Raw genomic sequence first — 12,312 nt, 5'->3', positions numbered from 1 at the left:
ATATTTATTACTCCTATTTATATAGCGGACATGATTGCACACATTGTTGATGGTGGCAGTGGTAGGGCCCATTTACTTGCTGATTGGGTGAGTGATCGCGCTTGACAATGCTTGTTCCCAATCATGGGTCAGTGGAAACCTGTTCAGTGAGCAACCAACACTTCTTTATTGTGGACATTCAAATCATAATTTGCTGGCAGCACATTGTCCCGTGTCAATGGGGATGTGCTGTCAACAATAATGAAACGATCTAAAGAGACGATTGCATTAATGATTGCTCCATGTAGGTAAATGGAGCTGATTGACATGATTTATCACCAATCCTGCTTGTTACTGATTTTTATTTATTTTTCATAGAAATGGGCTGCGGCCATTTACAGGTTATCGACTTTTTTAATGAAAGTGTAAGCAGTAAATTTACTATGACATCATCAGTTATGACATCACTGTAATTTTTATTGAAATCGCTGGTATCCAGTTGTCGGATCACATTGGATGAAACCCTTTTCATTTCCTGGTCACATTTAACCTGCGGCTAATGCCAAATGTTGGTATAAACCATAAAGCCCAAAGTCTACTCTAGACATATGCCCTTAAATTAAGAAATGCTATGTAAAGACGTTCCCGCAGCCAGCATTGTAATTACAGTGCTCTGTGTCCTTTTATCTTCTCTGCTGATTTCTTTAGTCTACAGTTCTGGTAAAAAGCACAAATTACTGGCTTCTGTGTTTTATTATTTATATCCTACCTGAATAAACTTTCAAAGCATTCAAGTAGAGCTCTGTGATCAGTCTCATACTGTACTTGGTTGATCTGTCCTTCTCCTCTTCATACAGTCCTTTTACATGGACCAATGTTTTAGGCAACTATCAGGAATGAACTAAACATTCCTGATAATTGGTCTGTTGTCGGTCCATGTAAAAGGACCAATCGTTACAGATCTTTATGGCGGTAGTCAATAAAAATATTCTCTAAAAGGCCCCACACCCATTAGTATATGGCTGAAAGTCTAATGCGGGTGGGGAGCTCCCGACTCTCCCTCAACAGATTGTCAGCGGAGGAAGGGAATATTTTTACCCAATCTTTTTGTTCTCAAGGGTGGTAAGCCACCGACAGAGGTGTCTGGCTGGGGCTTTCTCCTCATTGAATCCAAGTTTGGTGAACCAAACATATACAGGTCCTTCTCGAAAAATTAGCATATTGTGATAAAGTTCATTATTTTCTGTAATGTACTGATAAACATTAGACTTTCATATATTTTAGATTCATTACACACCAACTGAAGTAGTTCAAGCCTTTTATTGTTTTAATATTGATGATTTTGGCATACAGCTCATGAAAACCCCAAATTCCTATCTCAAAAAATTAGCATATCATGAAAAGGTTCTCTAAACGAGCTATTAACCTAATCATCTGAATCAACTAATTAACTCTAAACACCTGCAAAAGATTCCTGAGGCTTTTAAAAACTCCCAGCCTGGTTCATTACTCCAAACCGCAATCATGGGTAAGACTGCCGACCTGACTGCTGTCCAGAAGGCCATCATTGACACCCTCAAGCAAGAGGGTAAGACACAGAAAGAAATTTCTGAACGAATAGGCTGTTCCCAGAGTGCTGTATCAAGGCACCTCAGTGGGAAGTCTGTGGGAAGGAAAAAGTGTGGCAGAAAATGCTGCACAACGAGAAGAGGTGACCGGACCCTGAGGAAGATTGTGGAGAAGGACCGATTCCAGACCTTGGGGGACCTGCGGAAGAGTCTGGAGTAGAAACATCCAGAGCCACCGTGTACAGGCGTGTGCAGGAAATGGGCTACAGGTGCCGCATTCCCCAGGTCAAGCCACTTTTGAACCAGAAACAGCGGCAGAAGCGCCTGACCTGGGCTACAGAGAAGCAGCACTGGACTGTTGCCGAGTGGTCCAAAGTACTTTTTTCGGATGAAAGCAAATTTTGCATGTCATTCGGAAATCAAGGTGCCAGAGTCTGGAGGAAGACTGGGGAGAGGGAAATGCCAAAATGCCTGAAGTCCAGTGTCAAGTACCCACAGTCAGTGATGGTCTGGGGTGTCATGTCAGCTGCTGGTGTTGGTCCACTGTGTTTTATCATGGGCAGGGTCAATGCAGCTAGCTATCAGGAGATTTTGGAGCACTTCATGCTTCCATCTGCTGAAAAGCTTTATGGAGATGAAGATTTCATTTTTCAGCACGACCTGGCACCTGCTCACAGTGCCAAAACTACTGGTAAATGGTTTACTGACCATGGTATTACTGTGCTCAATAGGCCTGCCAACTCTCCTGACCTGAACCCCATAGAGAATCTGTGGGATATTGGGAAGAGAAAGTTGAGAGACGCAAGACCCAACACTCTGGATGAGCTTAAGGCCGCTATCGAAGCATCCTGGGCCTCCATAACACCTCAGCAGTGCCACAGGCTGATTGCCTCCATGCCACGCTGCATTGAAGCAGTCATTTCTGCAAAAGGATTCCCGACCAAGTATTGAGTGCATAACTGAACATAATTATTTGAAGGTTGACTTTTTTTGTATTAAAAACACTTTTCTTTTATTGGTCGGATGAAATATGCTAGTTTTTTGAGATAGGAAATTTGGGTTTTCATGAGCTGTATGCCAAAATCATCAATATTAAAACAATAAAAGGCTTGAACTACTTCAGTTGTGTGTAATGAATCTAAAATATATGAAAGTCTAATGTTTATCAGTACATTACAGAAAAGAATGAACTTTATCACAATATGCTAATTTTTTGAGAAGGACCTGTATGTGTATGGGGGAGCAGGAGGGAGACGAGAAAGGGAGCTGTTGGCCGAACAATCTTTTGGCCTCACAGCTATTGTATGACTGCCTTAAGACCTTCTAGATGTCACACCCAATACGAGCACCAATAAGGCTGGAGGTACACATGCAGCAGAAATCTAAAGAAATAGCTTATACTTCTCCTTTCTGCTGGATCAAGTTGTGGCTTTGGCTTAAAAAAACAACAAAGAAACGGTGTCAAAAACTGCATGTGTGATTCCAGACTAAGTGCAGTAAAATAAGAAGCATTACTCCTGAATATGGACACCCAGAAAACAGCACTGGAGCTTTGAGATGAAAAGGATGCAGCTAGGAGGGTAACAAAGTATTGCATAAGATTTGCATGCTAATGTGCAACCAAACGATCTGTGGCTTTGGTGGGTTTAACATAAATGGATGGCATGAGGAAGAAAGAGTGCATGGTAGATGCCCTAAATTTTAGGCTGTGAGGAGATGGTTTAAACAGAGGTCCTTGGCAGAATAGAGGTCATATGTGGAGAGTGTCTGGAGCATAGTGTGGAAATGTTGGCAGTAGCCAATTGTACACAGTTCAGAGAATGAAGAGCGAAGTTGAGGAGTCCAGCAGAAGACTTTGGGCTGCATTGGTGGGATGTTAGTCTTGGGAACAGTAGGTTGTTGCAGTCATCTAGATGGGATATTCGGTAAGTACAGGGGCCAGCATTTTGGCTGATAGATGAGAAAGTATGTAAAATGTTATGGAGTTATTACCGTACAAATTCTTAAGTCACATGTAAAGTAAGTCACACAGAGTAGTCATGAGCATGTGCGTTCTCTATGACCGCAGTAGTGCAGAAATTGATGTTTGAGAAATAGGGGAAGATTTGTCAAACTGTTTCAAAGTAGAACTGGCTTAGATGCCTATAGCAACCAATCATATTCCACCTTTCAGTTTCCGGTGGAGCTGTGAAAAATTAAAGGTGGAATCTGATTTGTTGCTATGGGCATCTAAGCCAGTTCTACTTTACACCAGTTTGATTAATCTCCCCCATAGTCTTTTATCTTTATACAGGAAGCCCTACTGCCCCAAACCTTTTAAAACAAATCTGATGCTGCTGTGAATCTCCTGTGATGGCCTCAGTAGAGTGCAGTTCTACTAACCGCTTACTAAGTGCCCCATAATCTGTAGCTGTAACTGGTACCTTGGTCTCTTGGGGACAAATGATGACTGCTTGGGGACAAATGATGACTGCTATGTACAGAGCACTTAAATGTGTTCTCTCCGGTGGTATTAGTATAGTAAACACAGCGATTCCCTCAAATTTCAGTCTCTATCTAAAAATCAATCGTAGCTTCCTTAATTGTCAGTGAGAGAGGCTACTTATGAGCCATGATTGGTCCCAGCCATTGCACACTGACCTTCTCCACAGAGTGGAAGAATCTATAAATACCGCCAATGTGCGTCACTACATGATAATAGAATTGTGCTGTGGAGTGGTGGTTGCTGCCGCTGCTTTGTGATGACGATACGTAAACTCTTTAGCTATTGAGGCAATCCACTGAAGGGCTGATTCACTCTTCGCCTGTCACATCCCGTTAAGTCCTCTGTCCTCATCTAGCGGGATCTTTGGTCAGTCTTCAATGCACTGTCGATAGAAACTCCTTTTATAATAACAGATTGTGATATGAACAATGGTAAGATGTTATTTTTATTACTTTTTATATTTTTATTATGTTTTTTTTTCTTTTGACTTTTTATTTATTTATCTTGCATCAAGTTATTACTCTAGGTATAATATAATCTATGTTTTATGTATATCTATAAGAGTTAGAGCTTGTGCCAAGATAGAAACTTAGAACGTATCCACAAGATAGGTGGTAAGTAGGGGTTCGGACCACCAGAATAGAGCAGCAGGTTGAGTTGCATTCTCGAGGAGACTGCTAGAGACCAGACTTCACCAGTTATAACCCCCTACCTGTGTTGAGAGCAAATCGGTGCTGCATTGCATGGTCAAATGACTGCCCATGCATGGTCAACCTTCAGAGAAACCAGTGGGAGTTATGGAAGAGTATGTATGCCAGGCCCCCATTGAGATTGTGGTGATATGTATCATTAACTTGTCATAAATGAATGATGACTGTAGTGTTTGAAGTGTTCCAGACTATGGTTCTCTCAGCTTGCTATCAATTACCAGTAACTCAGTAACCATGTAGATTTTTCCCTGCTCTTTCATTACGGTATAAGTGCTACATAGTATGGTTTTAAATTTTTATTTATTTTTTAATTTCTTGTAGAATCTTATTCCAGATGGTCATTTTTTTTTTTTTTTTTTTTTTTTACTGTATTTTATTCTTTCATTGGTGGTTGGCTGCATTACGCGGATTGTCAGACTCTGTCTGTTTTTGCTATAATAATGTGCGTTTATTTTTTGTTCTGCAGATGGCGCTCACCTTTTTGGAATAGGATCTTATTGGGATGCCGTTGTAAATAAAAACTGCACCGACTCAATCTGTCCCATTTTGGTTGTCAAAATGATTGGGAAACTAAAGCAAAACTTGCTGCTGGGCTGCCTAGTGATAAGCTCCGTGACTGTCTTCTACTTAGGTCAACACGCAATGGAGTGCCACCATCGAATAGAGGAACGCAGTCAGCCTGTCAAAATGGAAAGCCCTAAAGCAACTGTAAGAACTCTGCAAAGAGCAAATTCTAGTTTTCCATATAACAAGGACATGCCATTAATATTTATTGGGGGAGTACCTCGCAGTGGAACTACACTAATGCGTGCCATGCTTGACGCCCACCCTGAGATTCGATGTGGAGAAGAGACCAGAGTTATTCCGCGAATCTTGGCGGTCAAACAAATGTGGGCACGATCCAGCAAAGAAAAAATTCGTTTAGATGAGGCCGGTGTTACGGATGAAGTGCTGGACGCAGCCATGCAGGCTTTTTTACTGGAAATAATAGTGAAGCATGGGGAACCGGCACCGTACCTATGTAACAAAGATCCGTTTGCTTTAAAATCACTCTCTTATTTAGCCAAGATATTTCCCAATGCCAAATTTCTCCTGATGGTGAGAGATGGCCGCGCGTCAGTGCACTCGATGATATCTCGAAAAGTTACTATAGCTGGCTTTGATTTGAATAGCTATAGAGATTGCTTAACCAAGTGGAACCGTGCCATAGAGACCATGTATAATCAGTGCATTGAGGTGGGCTACGACAGGTGCATGATGGTGCATTATGAACAGCTGGTTCTACATCCAGAGCGTTGGATGAAAACATTACTGAAATTTCTCATGATTCCATGGAATGATGCTGTGCTACACCATGAGGAGATGATTGGCAAAGCTGGAGGTGTATCCCTGTCCAAGTAAGTATTCGTTGTATTGTAGCCATGACCCTGTGTATATCTTCTTCACACGTAGTCCTGCTTGACATTGGAAAACAGGACCAGTGTTCCACCAAAAATCTCAGCTTACTGTATATTCATCCAAACTGATGGTCAGTTGCTGTAGGCGATCAGTGGCCCTTTGGGGTCTTTTTGCTCTGGTTAATATGATATCCATATGCCTTAATAGGAGAACCCGTTAAAAGCAACAGATCTAGAAATCGTAAGTTTCAAAGGTTTGTGTTATTGGATGTAAAAAAGTACAAATATATATTTTGTGTGTTTTTTTTTATTTTTATTTCGGGCCTTTTTACTTTTTTTTTTTTTTTTCTACATTTAAGTCAATGGTGCAAAAATGGCATGATGGAGTCTGCTCAGTAAATATGCAGTGATAAAATGTCCTGTCATCCCAGGCCATGGGTTTATGTGAAAACTTTGGGGTCATTTATCAAACTGGGGTAAAGTAGAACTGGCTTAGTTGCCCATAGAAACCCACCAGATTCCTCCTTTCCTTTTCCAAAGGAGCTGTGAAAAATGAAAGGTGCAATCTGGTTGGTTGCTATGGGCAACTAAGCCAGGTCTACTTTATACCAGCTTTTATAAATGACCCTTTAAGTTTTTAGTTTTTTTTTCCATGTGTGACATGGACATGACCCATTTATAGCTATCTAGCATGTTTCTGGATGGCTGATACAATGATTTTCAGCCATGGAGAATTCAGTCAGGAACCCAAAGCATCTTTTTAAAGGGGCCCATAATAGTGTGAAGTTGGCATGTTGCCCATAGCAACAAGTCAAATTCCAGTTTGGAAGTTGGAAACTACACAAAGTCTGAGTTTGATTGGACGCTGTGAGCAACATGCAGATATTGCTGACCAATGTAGACCACATTATTTATTTATTTATTTATTTTTGCAACAAATTTTTAATTCTCTGTATATCGTCATCTTCTTTGAAAGGACCACCCCTGTAGAAGATCGTTTTTCCACTGAAATTATGGATGGTCTTCTTGGCGTTTTTTATGTAGTTCTTTTCTTAATTTAAAAATACATATTCTTATACTGTAATCCTAAGATTTTATTTACTGTTTTTCTGTTACTGGTTGTAGCTTTTGTGTTTGTGATCATCAAACACGTCATTGATAACGGTTCGCCTATAGTGAAAAGGTTGAGAATCTCTGATTGAAGAAGAGGCCTTGGGTCCATAGTGACCAGAGCCAAACCTGACTGGCAAACTGCAATATGGGCTATAGTTGGTATGGGCAGAAAGCCCAGCGTATAAAGGGCTTAGACCTGAAGCCTGAAACGTGCTCTGAGACATTATAGACGGCGTCACAAATCTATATTGATGTCAGATGACAGATTGTGTAACATTACAGGTACTCGGGGTAGAAAGGTGTGTTGTTCAACTCTCTAATCAGTATCTAGCCCGAAGAGAACAACAAAAACTAAACTTTATTCCATTTTTTTTTTGCACAAAATATCCAATAGATTCAAGAGCACTATAGGGTCAAACAGGCTAACAGCAGGGAACTGGTTGTGAGGTAGAGCTGCAGGGACGTTATTCGGTGTCCACTGAGTTACTTCCAGCTCGATACAAATATTACACAAACGGTTGTCTCTGCACTTAAATATCCACTAGGTTGTCTTTGCAGGCCCCAGCTAAACATATTATAACTAAGATGTAACAGGGTCTGCATAGTACGATGCCAGAAGATTGTCCCCCAGATTAGAGCCCAGCATTCATCAGACACACAGGCATTCAAGCCTCTTGTTCAAAATGCAGGTCATGAAGTCTTGCATCGCGTTTCTGTATAGCGCTGGGCAGCTAAGAATGTCAGTCTAACCTTTAAAAGATGGCTCCCCCTCCCTCGTTGTCAACGGTAAAATATCTGTTAAACTACAACTATATTCATATTTTTTAATCTAAGTATTAACCCAACACAGCCACTTTTATTACCTCTCCACCTACGAGGAGCCATGACGTTTTTCTTACCATTTAATGTACCATGTATTGATAAGTTGTTAGAATAGTTTAATGTTTTACTAAAGAATAAAAAAAAATGCTTTTTCACCATACTCTGAAACCGGTATTTTTATTTATTTTTTACACCCAACGTCTGTATGTTTATTTTTCACCAGCCTAAAGCTGATTTCACATGGGCAATATTTCTATTTGGATGCCGTCTATTTTTACAATGGCCCGCTTTCGGACTGAACACTGACCCATTCAATTCAAAGGGTATATGCGCTTGAGCATTGTTTTTCACAGACCAACTGTCTGATCCGAAAGAATCGAATCTGAGGTGTTAAACAGCCAGGATTGATGTAATATCTTGAGACTGTGCCATCAAAGCACTGTACATGTACAGCAGGACCGTCTGTGCAGCACCTCACCATGGGGTTTATTGGGTTCTCTCTTGTAGACAATCCCAGTTTGTGTGCACTGTTAGGACATACACTGTAGATATCATAGTGGGGCTTCTCCCTGCTGGAAACCTCAACTATGTGCTAACGAACTCCTGAGATAGAGCATCTCCTGCTCTGGCCGAAATGGCCTGGTCATGTCTTATATGGCCGCCAATTGATTTACATGGGCACCATGTTATACTGCATGTTTCCTGCAGTGCGCAGACAAAGCAACTGTAGCGATCAACTGGGCGGCAGTTTTTGGCCACTTTCACTTGGTCAGTATTTCTCATCTGTATTTGTAAGTCAATGGAAAGATCCTCTGGATAGGTCATCGGAATCTGATCTGTGGGGGTCTGATAACCGAGACCCCCACCATTCAGTCCTGTGAGTGCAGTGGCCTTCTCACAGCTTACAAAGCACAGCGTATGGATGGATCTGGTCAGCACACGATCCTCATGTGCGCTGCAGTGGGAAAGGGGAAATCTCCAGTAACACAGCGTAGAGAAGCGGTTGTGCTTGGTATCGCGCTCAGCCCCATTCACTTCTGAGGGGCTGAGCTGCGCCTAGGCTACATGACCGATGAACGTGATGTCACTGAGCCTAGGAAAAGATGTGAGAAGGCTGTGGCGCTCACAGGAGTGCTGGTGCCTTCTCATACTGCTGATCGGTGGGCTCCGGGTGTCTGACCCCCAATGATCAGATACGGAGGACCTATCAAGAAGATAGTTCATCAGTAGTAAAATCTCGGAAAACCCCTTTAATTAGCAGAGGCTCTCCTATTAGTGTTTAGTGAAAAACAGATCAAACGCGAATGCCATGGGCGTGTTTGGTCTGCATCACGGACCAAAGTAGTGCATGTCTTCGTGATTTTTTTTTTTTTTTTTTTTACACTGTACCATGGTCAGTAGAAAAAAAAAAATGAATATAAAAGAAAATAAAAATCAATAGATGTGTGCTTTCCTTGGAAAACGGGTCAGCACTCTTCAGTGAAAAATTGAGTCTGCAACACAGGCATGGCGGCACTACGGTTGGGTGAATGGACCCTATACTGACGAAAAATACTGACCAAAACTGGCAACTGACTGTGAAAGCGACCTTTAGAAGAGCGTTGTTGCTGAGACAACACCTTTTTAAAGCTACCTGTACATGTTGTGAATTGCGCACAGTTTTTCGGAGTGGATTCTCGTATAGATGAATTACAGAGTAATAAAGTAGCAGAAAAGTGTATGAGACTTCACAAATCTCATGTATACATTGCTTTTTTTTTTTTTCATTCTGTGCAGATTGACGTGCCATGCGGATTTTGAAATCCTCAGCATGTCAATTCTTTGTGTGGATTTCAGCCTTTTCAAGACATGGGTGAAATTTGACGCAAAACTGCATCAACTCTGCACCAAAAACTCCAAGTAAGGCCTCATGCACACGACCTTTGTGTGTTTTGCGGTCCGCAAATTCCAGATCCGCAAAACACTGACGTACGCAATTTGTAGAACGGCGTGGACAGACATTAATTTAACTGCCTATTCTTGTCCGCAAAATGGACAAGAATAGGCCAGGTTATATTAAATTTTTTGCGGACCACGGAACGAAGCAACGGATGCGGAAAGCACACGGAGTGCTGTCCACATCTTTTGCGGCCCGATTGAAGTGAATGGATCCGTATCCAAGCCGCAAATGGATGCGGACCAAAACAAGTCATGTGCATGAGGCCTAACACGTGTTTTTATTGCAGAAATCAGAATTTCTGAAAGACCTACTTTGTGTGTGTGCAAAAACTGCAGCGTAATACAATTTAAATAATCTCACGTACACTTTGCTTCTTTCTTCCGTGTGAATTTAGAAATCCGCAGCATGTCAATTATGTTTGCCATTTTTGGTGAGGATTTCGCCCTTTCAGTGATAGGGTGAGATCTGCTTCAAAACGGCAAAAATTCCACCACAAAAAACACACTGAAAACTTGAGTTTTTTGGTGCAGGTATGGTGCAGAAACGGGTAGGGCTGTCCTGCATGTTTACCCACCCCGTGTGCAGGTAGACGGAGGGCCTTCACATGTTGCAGAAGTTTTCTGATGTTGGTAGAAGGTTAACCCATGGTCACCACAAAGTGTTACCCTGTAGACACAGGGAAAGGGGAGTGATTCTCATCTCTTTTCAGCGCTGTGGTATATGTTGGTGTTATAGAAGTGAATAGTAGACAGGACGTTTGCTCTACCTTCTCCTGCTCTAAAATTGCTTGAGTTTGTGAAAAGTTCAACTTGATGACCATGGTTAACGATTTAACTCCTGTAAGAGATTATTAGGGAAGTCAGTGCTACTGTAAGTGATTATTCCGGGTTGATGCTGTGTTATAATATTCAGTATATTGGTTTTTGTGGTGGTTTCTGCGCTGACGACCACTTTGCTCCATTGAATATGAGCTGCATAGTTGTGGGTGGAATGCCGGGGGCCCTGCAAGGAGGAATGAAGGATGTGAGCTGGGCAGTTTACATGAGGTAAGGTTATGGGGGTGGCTTTAGTAATGGAAAATAAGGGCAGCCATAGATCTGTGCCATGCAAGCAGATGTGGGTTCTATGCGTAAACTCCAGGCAGTGCTGTGACTTGGCGTTTTATCAGCACTTGCCACCTAGTTGGCAGAGTCATATCCTGTGAAAGTAACTGGTAATTAGTCATCTGGCGACGCCTCGTTGGTGATGCTTTACACGTCTGTGTGAATTTGCAAATTGGAATCACTTAACATTCTTTGGAGCTGGAGCTACAACTGCAGCCGGAGTGTATAACCGCCTAAATGTGTTTTCAACATCCCCGGGTGGTGACTGTACAGCAACTGCACCAAGGGGCATGCTCCCAAAGTAGTGTCCTCCCACACATGGGTAGTGCCACATGGCATATTGTACTGCCGCTAGTACAAGGACACATCTATCTGGGCATTACTGTGGCCCTACTATGCATAGCTAACTGAGAGTGGCCACATAGTGGTGCCCAGCACCATAAGTAGCAGCTCAGTGGCATTTACAGCAGGAGGAGTTTACCATAGCCCTATATGGCTCAGCCCACGTCAAGACTATGATAACTAGGAGGATGGCTAGATCTTATACTTCTATGCAGGGTTAGTTTCCAGATTTCTGCTAGTAATGTGCTTTGTTTCACACCAAAATTAGTATTATATAATTAGTGTATTTTTCGCCCATAAAACGCATTTTGCTTGTAGAGGAGGAAAATAAGATTATTATTTTTTCTCCCCATCAGACCCTCAATGTTAAAAACACCCCCAAACAGACTTTAGATCAGACTCCCAATGTTAATTAGACTGCAGCGAAGACCCCCAATCAGACCTCATCAACTCACCTCTCCTCTTGCCGTTTATGAGATGCTGCACTGTGCTGTGACCTGACCGGGCACAGCTCGCCTCGTCCTCACGCTGTGCGCAGTTCACAGCACAGTGTCGGCAGAAGTAGACCAGGAAGCGGTGAGTACTGTCAGCACAAGGAGCGACAGCTCCCTGGTCTTACTGTACTAATGAGCACTTCCATAAAACGGTCATTGGTATTCGCCTGACATTTCCCCCTAACTTTTGGGGAGGGAAATGCTTCTTATAGGGTGATAAATGTGGGAATATAAAACGGCTATTCTGCAGTGCTCTATCCGTTTCATTATAATAGACTTCCTTTCAGTATTTGATACATTTGTATGTATCCACGTTACATAATATACACATGTGGCTCCAGGACAGCAGGGTACCTCACC

At 42.1% G+C, this 12,312-nt stretch overlaps 1 protein-coding gene across 4 annotated transcripts in view; it reads left to right on the top strand.

Annotated features, from left to right (window-relative positions):
* TPST1 (tyrosylprotein sulfotransferase 1) overlaps window positions 1-12,312 on the top strand; it is a 72,997-nt gene that overhangs the window by 24,615 nt on the left and 36,070 nt on the right. For 3 of the 4 annotated variants that reach the window (XM_044285691.1, XM_044285688.1, XM_044285687.1), the window contains exon 2: window positions 5,209-6,139. In XM_044285691.1, coding sequence (XP_044141626.1) covers window positions 5,301-6,139 — 839 coding nt within the window. In that variant the 5' untranslated portion in view covers window positions 5,209-5,300. Of the gene's footprint in view, window positions 1-4,327; window positions 4,464-5,208; window positions 6,140-12,312 lie in introns of those variants that run through there. The other variant, XM_044285690.1, reaches the window with a different exon arrangement.

Source organism: Bufo gargarizans, chromosome 3, assembly GCF_014858855.1.
Source record: "Bufo gargarizans isolate SCDJY-AF-19 chromosome 3, ASM1485885v1, whole genome shotgun sequence".
NCBI classification, from domain to species: Eukaryota; Metazoa; Chordata; class Amphibia; order Anura; family Bufonidae; genus Bufo; species Bufo gargarizans.
This window is presented reverse-complemented; position numbering and strand designations above follow the sequence as displayed.